General features: G+C 48.3%; 1 protein-coding gene across 1 annotated transcript in view; it reads right to left on the reverse strand.

Annotated features, from left to right (window-relative positions):
- Prr5l (proline rich 5 like) overlaps positions 1 to 9,742 on the reverse strand; it is an 83,681-nt gene that overhangs the window by 43,006 nt on the left and 30,933 nt on the right. The window contains exon 4 of the mRNA XM_021194358.2: positions 1,528 to 1,576. Within this exon, the coding sequence (XP_021050017.1) occupies positions 1,528 to 1,576 (49 nt within the window). The remainder of the gene's footprint in view (positions 1 to 1,527; positions 1,577 to 9,742) is intronic.

Consider the following 9,742-nt stretch of genomic DNA (forward strand, 5'->3'; position numbering starts at 1 on the left):
CTTGCATTTAGCTCACTGACATCTGTCATCCTTTAATAGTGGACATAAGAGTTGAACACTTCCTGATACATGAGTCAATAAACAAAATGATGTCCCACTTTCTAACTGCAAAAATCTCTCCAAACAGTTTTAAAATTGTGCTCTACTTGGACACAAAATAACACAAAGCAAACTACCAGCAGTTCCTTTCCCATTCGAATGGATGGGGTTGTGCCTCAGCGTAAGAATAAAGAACCAGGATAAATTTAACAAACACTCTCTTATTTTGTGCTAGCCAGTAAGGCTTTGTAAATAGAAATGCATTTAGTCCCTACAGCAACCCTATATGGGTATGTCTGAAAGGTTAGGTCCTGGTTTTGTAGAAGAGGAAACTGAAAGAGAGAAATGACAACTTGCTCCCAGCAACACACTCAGTAAATGGCCATGCTGGTGCTGCCATGTTACATGCTATGTTATGTTACGTGCTACAGCTAGCACTGAGTTTTCCACCGCTGTTATTTCATGTACACCACACAATGGGGTAAACTATATTTTTGTCGTCATCTTACAAATGAGGAAACTGAGGCAGACAGAAATAAAGCAGCTTGCCCAGACCCACCTAGCAAATGAGTGAGAAGCAGGGGCAGATTTCATGGGAGGGTCACATAGCCGGCTACTCACCATCACCACCCAGCTCCCAAACACCTCTGCTCAGAAGTAATGAAGCAGTTTACGTCTATCACTTAGAAACTGTCCTTTGCAGAGAGAAACACACACACACACACACACACACACACACACAGAGGGGAGCAGACAGACAGACACATCCACACACACCTTGGACTTTGGATTTCTTAGCCCCACAACAATGCGTAGACAGGAGGGAAGTCTGCCTGTCATATCAATCCTGCTGTCAACAGAACAGACCAGGAGGCCTACTGACAAGAAATAACTGTTCAAAGGGCACATAACCCAACTAGACACCACACCCAGGACAGGAGGGATTTAGGGCAGCGGTGGAAGACACGGTCCTCTGGTGGAAAGCTATGTCTTCAGGAATATCAAGTGGATTCTGCCTTTTCCTGACTGTGTCCCAGGGCTAGACAGTGCAGCTCTCCAGGGACTGCATGACATGGAATACACAATGCAGAGTAAGAAGCAGGGAGGAGAAAAGAGCCTTCTAGAAAGCAGGCTGTGTGCCACTCTCTGTTTTATTCTGGAAACTTTTCTTTTTCTCCAAAAAAAAAAAAAGTGTCCTTCTGTAAGTTAATTAAAGACGTATTTTAGAGCTTCGGAGGTACAATTTCTCATATGATAAGGACAGACAGATGGAACCCAAAGGAGCAACCGTCTTTAACAATATAAATGAGTCCTGAGACTTAAAATCCTGAGACTGCAAAGGATCTGACTTATCTCCACTAACGTCAGGGACCAAGTGGGTGCAGAGGCTCCTGCAGCGCAGGTAACTGTAGGCACTGACGGAACCCCTCCCTGTGGGGATGTGAACTGCCATGTATAATAATGGGCGCTGGGACCTCCCAAGCTTACCTGGAAGTAGTCAGTAATGAATGAGCCAAGTTCACTCTTCAGCAGCCGCCTGGGGAGGGAGAAACACACAATCAGACTCAGGCAGCTATGGGTGCAGTTACAGCTGCTGAAGACGGATTCCAAAGAGTAATGATAACGGACTCACCATGGACGACAATGTGTTTACCATTAGCACAGGGGCGCAGGGGGGTGGGGGGACCGAGGCTGGGGGGGGATGCTCTCTGCTAGGTTCTGGTAGAGCCTTCCATGCTGTGTTACTACAGTGATAACATCTATAAGCATTTTTAAGTCTAAAACACACTTTTTAAAATACATTTCTCATCCAAAGATTTCAAGTATATGCAGGGTGGTATAATGGTTACAGCTTGCATAGATACAGAAATCATGCCCACCCCCATTTATCCATTAGCCAAGGGTCAAGGTTCAAACCCAGACCTTCTCTGTAAACTGAACACCCTTTCCTACAATTCCATTATCCCCTGTCCTCTGAGTCCATCAGAGACACCCAGACTTGAAAATCACGTTCAGGATACGTTGGAATGCTCTCGCCTCATCCTGAATGTACCGGGTCAATCTACAAAAGGGACCACAGTGAGGAGAATTGGGTTTCTGGTTACCTAGGCAACACATTTACTGAGCTGCCCGGTAGGTTCCCACAAATTGTTCTAGCATCAGCACAGACCAGGGTGAAAAGGAGAGACAGGGTCTCTGCTCTCACGGCTCCCACTCTCGGGTGGGGGGGGGATGTAGATATTAATAAATGTAGATATTAATAAATGCATTCAGAAGGCAACATGGAAGCATCCTAAGTGCTAGAAATATTAATGAATACATAGAGATTTGGACCCAGATTTCTTCCCCCTGTGAAAAACAATGCCCCCCTCCCCCCCACTGATCCATCTTGGATTTGATCCAGACAAGGTGAGAAAAAGCACAAAACAAGAAAAACAGGCTCCTGGAATCCAACGAGTTCTCTAGGGAACAAAATCTCCCCGACTTCAATGTTCTCATCGCCTCTCCCACCTGCTATGGTTATTAAGGAGCAAATGCTCACATTTCTGACAATCTTGCTGGGTATTAACTTCCCCCAAAGCCTGCTCACACATGTCACTGACGAATCAGCAGGCGGTTACAGCGATGTGCCATTATGTGCATGAATCAGGAACAAGGGTTTGGGGACAGAAGAAAAGCTCAGGTTTGAAATTTCCAGAAAAGTGTGGAAAGCTGAAGACACATGAAAAGTACCTCCCTTGTCCCACAGCCAAAAAAAAAAAAAAAAAAAAATTAAAAAAATTAGCGAACAGATGAAGCATTTAGAGATTCAACGTAACGGCGGGCAATCTAAGAACCACTCACTCTATCAGTTCACCCCAGTCTGATGAGAGACAGAAATGTACCAAAAGCTATTGGGCTGGGACTGTAGAAATGGCCCAGCCACTAAGAGCACTTGCTGCTCTTGCAGAGGACCCAGGTTCTATTCCTAGGACCCACACGGAGGCTCACAATAATCTTCTTCTGTACCCAGTCCTACGAATGTTGCAGCTGCAGCTCGCAGGAGGGGACGCCCTTCGTCTAAGGCCTGCCCAGGTCACCTGGTACAGGAGAGAGAGAGTCTCTCACCTTAGACTGTAAATGCATAACTATCTGCGACTCCAGTCCCCGAGGGTCCTCTGCCATCTTCTGATCTCCATGGTACTAGACATGTATTGCGGGGAGAAAACAGAACTGAGCTGTCACTACCACAACCATGGACGCTTCAAACCAAAGGAGGCAAGGAGTCTGCTCCTCCTCACAGCCGCTGTGTCCACTAGCAAGTCTCAAGAGCCTGGGTGAGGAAGGCGAGCCATGTCCTATCAGAGAGCATGCCACACAACGCTGAGGGACCAACATAACACTGAGACCAAGCGACGTGTTGTGGAATCAGTGTCTGTGACGGTTAACCTTCATCAGCAACTTTATGGGATATCAGTTCATCATGGAAACACGCCTCTAAGTATTTCCAGAAAGTCTTAACAGAGCAGAGAAAACCCAGGGTACTAGTGGCCACACCCCAAAGGGGGGGGGGGAAAGAGACGACTCTCTCCTCTGTCACTAGCTGTCATAGCTCCTCTGATGTGGGAGTGGCGAGGAGTAGGTCTTAGGCACCCTTCTCCCATCCGTGTTGGAATTTTGACTGGCTTGAACATGTGTGAGTCTTGTGCTGGCAATCTCTGCTTCTGGGAATTCTGGAGGCACCCTGAGTTTTAGACACTCGGAACACTTTCAAAATAAACCCAGCAAAACACAAGGCTCTGTCTGTGTCCTCCTCGCCTTCCCCAGGGAACAGATTAGAGGACCCTGAAGCTGGGACTGGAAATCAAGGGGGGCCAGGCGACACTTTGGCACACTGGATTCCCTGAAGTTAGATGGACTCACGGTCATACAAACATACGGTCTCATTACCCTAGTCTAATCTAGTCTGTGGTCCTTGGGAATAAAACGCTATGGAGGGGCTTCTGCTGGAGACATAGGCATGGTCCTCCCCCACGATGGTCCTTGAAAAAGAAGACAGTCCTCGCTTGTCCTAACTGCTTTACTCATGTCAAATGAGGATGCATTACGACTTACTCAGGGTGAACCAGAGACTAAATACCTTTTGCAGGAAGCACACTGGCTAAATACTTGGGGCTTATCTAGTTACCACATTCGCATGGAGAACTCTCAGCTTTATGTTGTCATGGTCCTCTTAGTGGGGTGTTTGTGGTCATGTGCTCTGGGACAGGAACCTGGTGGGAGCTAGTTCCAACTCCTGCCATTCTCAAGTATGTGTTTTACTGGTGTTAGCATCCTGTCTAAGCCCCGCCCCACAGTTACCTGGAAACAGCCAGGTGTGCCTGACTCACTATAAAAGGGGCTGCTTGCCCACTCCTGCTCCTCCTCTGTCCCCTCACCCCTTCCCCTCTCTCTACGTGTTCATGGCTGGCCTCTACTTCTCTCTCTCTCTCTCTCTCTCTCTCTCTCTCTCTCCCTCTACTACCCTCTTGACTCCCCTCCCCATGCCCTGAATAGACTCTATTCTATACCACACAGTCATGTGGCTGGTCCCTCAGGGAGAAGGGATGCCTCAGCATGGCTTCGAAGAGGCACCCCCTTCCCCCATACCTGACTATACCTCCTCCAAACATTACCCCTCCACTCTTTATCTTTTTGTAAGCGCACATCAATCAGGGTTCTGAACTTTCCTACTTCCTTACCAGTTCTGCTGTGGGCTGGCATGGTCCACTGCCCCAGTCTGAAACCCAAGAAAGGACTGTGGGAGTTAAGTTCCAAGCAAGAGTGGAATATCAGGAAGCAGGCAGGCATAGGGGTGACAGAATCCTAAAAGTTCTGAGAACCCGCGCCTCCATCCCTCTCTGGGCTGGTAACCTGAGAACCAGGATCCAAGGGGACTCAGATGAAGAAGAGGAGGTGAGGAAAGGGGGTGGGGCCAAGGGATGGGAGCGCTGCTGGCTGGTCAGCCTGGGGGTAGACCACAGCCCTGTCAGGTTACACAGCTGCCTCTACACTGTCTACTCTGCTTGTCCTTGTCTATCAAGGAAAGGACAGCTCCTAAAAAAGAAAAAAAAAAAAAGAAAAAAAAGCTCTACTCACGTGTCAGCCAAACTGAGAGTTAAGAGGTCTCCCGTATTTCCACCTCGGTCTATGACCATCCTGACGGTAAAGACATTTGAAAGAGACACTTGGATCCTTCCCATAACCCATTAGACTACCAAGACAATAGTCCTTAAGAAACTGGAATTTCCCCAGGAATCCCATGCTCAAATGAGGAAAATACAGAACCCAGGTACCAGTCAAAGGGGATACTTGTCTTCCAGAAAGAGATTTCATATAGTTTGCCAATTTGTCAGAGCATCGTACAGTACAGTCTGGATTGGAGACAACAGTGGGTTGTGATAATCAGGACCACATCTTGACCAAGACTGCTCAATTATGCATACTTCTCGCCTTTATTTAAGCCAAAATTCTTATGCCAGGACCCCAGAGATGCACCACTAGATCCTTTTGCTCTCCTTTCAACATCACTATTTTGAATCAATCTTTTTTTTTTCCCTGCCTGTTTTTAAATTACCTACTGAGGATATGTGGCAGAGTCTAACTTCTTAGGGCAGCCAGAGCCCAGACTCTGACCCTGACACAGATGACACTTCCATCCCCAGGGGAATCTAGTAGATGCAGCCCCTCTTAAGGGCATACTCTGCACCCCTTCCCCGCTGAAACAGAAAAGAGAAACTGGCAAAGAGAATAGAAAGCCCACTAATCAACTGTTTGATTTATATAATAATTTACTAGAAACCTGCTATGTATTAGATATGATGCCAGGTACAAGGAGACGGAACTGAACTCAGGCAAAGGTCTTCTCCTCCCTGGCCACTCTCTCATTCAAAAGCTGAGGTTTCTTAAGAATGACACTGGGGGCCTGAGTTGGAAACTAGAACTAGACTAAAAATAATCAGGTGGCATGTACTTGTAACCCCAGAACTGGGAAAATGGGGATAGGGAGGAATCCTGTGGCTTGCTGGCCAGATCTGGTGAGGTCAAGTCACTGAGACTCAGAAAACAGGATGGATGGCTCCTAAGAAATGACACCCAAGGTCCACATGCATGCATGTACCTGCATACATATAAGCACACACACACACACACACACACAAATACATATGCACACAGGCACATATACAGAGATACACTGCCATACACATATATACATATATACATATACACACAGATATGGAATATACATACAAGCACACTACACATACTCACACACACAGGGACACACACAAATACACACACCATACACACAGGGCACACCCAAACACACCACACACATACAGAGAAACGTATACACAAAATCATGTATACACACAGATAGACAGAGACATCCACACCACACACAAACACATGTCATACACACACACACACACACACACACAGTCCAACACATACAATCAAGGCATCAGAGATACTGGTCTAAATCAGTCAAAGGTAATTTCCCTTCTACCCTCACTATCTGGCTCACAATGTTTATCTAGTTCATGGATAACACATAGAAAGAAAAGTAGGCAGAAGATGGCTGGATTCAGGAGATGGTACCCAACAATTCCTAAGTTGTGAAAGGGATAAACCTCTGGATTGGTAGTACCTAGACATAGGTTCCTGTGCAGCTCAGAAGCCTAGAATTCTGGTAACCTACCTTCTATTTTTCCCAGTTTTCTTCCTCAGATTTCTTCCCTGACAGCAGCAATGCAATTACTTGCTGGAACAAATTAAAATAATAAGAAATAAGCACGCACTGTACCTGTGACAGTGTCTCATTTTCTAAGTCAATTTACTATTCACGCGTGTCAGGTCCTGATATGCACAGCATTTGTATTTCTGTGGTTTAGCCTGAGCAGTATCTGCAGAGGAGCAGAAACAGCCCCGCTTCTAACCAAGATGACCTCAGAAACCGAAACCCACTAAGTCTGGAAGCAGCTGCCTAGGTCTGAGCGCTGATGGCCAATTCCCTGATAGTGATGGAGAGCATCGAGCAAGCAAAGCAAATGCATGTGACCTACTCCCAGTCCTCTGAGAATCTGTGGATCGTGAGACACCCACAGGACAGGATGACTGCGAGAGGCAGTCGAGTTGGTCTTCTCTTGTAGGTGAACTTCTGACTTGTGGTAAGGCTTGGCAAGGGTTGGCCATGAGGATTCTCCAAGGTCTGATTGGCTCTGAAGCCTACAGCCCTGGAACTCCATCCTTCCCCTCCTTGACGCCTTCCCAGGACAGCAGACAGGCCTTGCCCACCCTCAGATGTAGGCCCTGGGAAACACATGAGTGGAGCAGCAATGGTAGGGTTAAAGGGTAGACACCGCAAGGGGGTTAAGGGCTGCTGAGGCTGGAGGCTGATGTGGAAAGGCATGTGGTCTGGGCCACACCCACACCATCAGTTTCACATTCCCAGGCCCCTGGCTGCCTCTGACAGCAGACTTCTGCCCACGGCCATGCCACCACAAGCAGCTGAGTTAGAAGGAAGTTAGGGAGCCAAAAGCAATGGGAAGGAAATGTTTATATGGGACATGTGAGCCCAGTGAAAGCAGAAATAGCGTGAAGTTCAGTGAGAAGGCAGAAGGAGCTACAACAGGGAAAAAGAGGGAACTAGGTACTGGGCTATACTGTCCCTCCCTGACACCTGCCCACACTGACCAGCTGAGCTGCCGCCCCAGTTCACAGGGCTTCCTGTGATGACATAGTCCAGTGTTTCTCAACCCCATGAGTCGAGACCTCTTTGGGGATCACATATCGGATAATCCTGCATAGCAGATGTTTACATTCTAATTCATAACACTAGCAAAATTACAGTTATGAAGTAGCAACAGAACCACTTTACGGTTAAGGGTCATATGGTTAAGGGTCACCACAACATGAGGAACTGTATTAAAGGGTCGCAGTCATAGGAAGGCCGAGAACCTCTGACCTAGACCCTGGATCTCCTCCTCATCCCACGCTGCCGACACAGTCTTGTGGGTCTGAAAGTAAAGCGGGAAGCTCCGCAGTCGGGCTCCAGCCAGCACAGGCACAGGGCAGAAGGGGCTGCCAGGAGCTACCTGACTCACCAACCACCATCACCCCTGCATGGAGGGGGGAAGGGATGAGGGGTGGAGGAACAGGACGGCCAAGTCCTTCTGTTTGTCAGCTTGCTTTCATTGCCTTCCCAGGTTAACATTAGAGCTGAGCAGGCCACTTTGGGCAGGTGCCACCATTCAGCTAGGATGGGGTCATGAGAGCAATACCAAGTTGTTAAATAGTTGGCTACCCCAAGTTCTCCCTAGGCCCCTTTGTGGGTCCTGCCTCAACCGCTTCAAAAATCCAGGGACAGCAAGGCCCTCCAGGTAGGCTTCAAGCCAGGCGGTTATAGCCGTACTCAGCCATCCTGACTCTACTTCCTCTGAAGATCCCACCTAGCAACCACAAGCCTTGTTTGGAGGCAACAGCCTTTTAAGTCATAGCATACAAAAGCTCGCCTTTCAAAGTCCTTTGGCCTATTCCACTGGGATGCACTGGAGTCAGTGTCCCTGGATGGGGCATATCACTACTAGTTCCCCATATCTGTCTGCACCCCAATGGGTATCAGTGGGAACACTCAAGAAAAGGAAGATACTCAGTAATGGGCACAAGCTAAGTTCCTAATTATGAGGTACACGCTGCGAGGGGCAGCTTGCGCACACTCCAATACTCCAACAGCCTCCCAGGTGGGAATCTTTCACACTGCCTTCCTTTGCCCATAGGAGACGATTGCACAAATAACTCAAATAGAGGCAGGTCTCTATGTCTACAAAGGAAGAAGAGGAGCTGGGGAGGGAGGGAGTATGGCTGTTCAGAACAAGGGGGGGGCACAATTCCTCTAAAACCAGCAAGCAAGTCTCAGGATCCCTGACTGGCCTAAGCCTGGGCTGTGGATCTTATATTGCCAGACTGGAACTTTCCAGACAGTCTAGAGACACATCTCAAAAAGAAAGAGGAGAGGAGGAAAGGAAAGGAGAGGAGGGGAGGGCCAGGGAGGGGAGGGAAAGAAGGGGAGGGGAGGGAGGCAAGGCAAGAAAAACTTGGTTCCACCCAAACTAGGGTTTTCTTTTTAAAGACATCATCTCATCAACCACACTTACTTCAAGATCTGTTAGTGAGGCCATACCCAGGTGTATCCGGCCAGAATGTGGTCAGTGACAGCACTAGAGGGCTCTAGTGTCTTCTGACAACATGGCAGGCTGGGTTAAAAGTCCCAACACTTCTTGTAGAGATGGCCCCAGCGAGCTAGTCTACCTCTGTGAACCTGTACTGTCACCCACATACAACAGGGAGACAGCATCCAACCTGCGAGCATGACACTTGTGCAAGGGTAAGTCCACACACAGCCCATGCGAGCATGACACTTGTACAAGGGTGAGTCCACACACACAGCCCATGCGAGCAGGATACTTGTACAAGGGTGAGTCCACACATAGCCCATGCGAGCATGATACTTGTACAAGGGTGAGTCCACACACACAGCCCATGCGAGCATGACACTTGTGCAAGGGTGAGTCCACACACACAGCCCAGCAGGGCCTGGCACTTGTGCAAGGGTGAGTCCCCCCACACACAGCCCAGCAGGGCCTGGCACTTGTGCAAGGCTGAGTCCCCACACACACAGCCC

Source organism: Mus pahari, chromosome 3, assembly GCF_900095145.1.
Source record: "Mus pahari chromosome 3, PAHARI_EIJ_v1.1, whole genome shotgun sequence".
Lineage (NCBI taxonomy): Eukaryota > Metazoa > Chordata > Mammalia > Rodentia > Muridae > Mus > Mus pahari.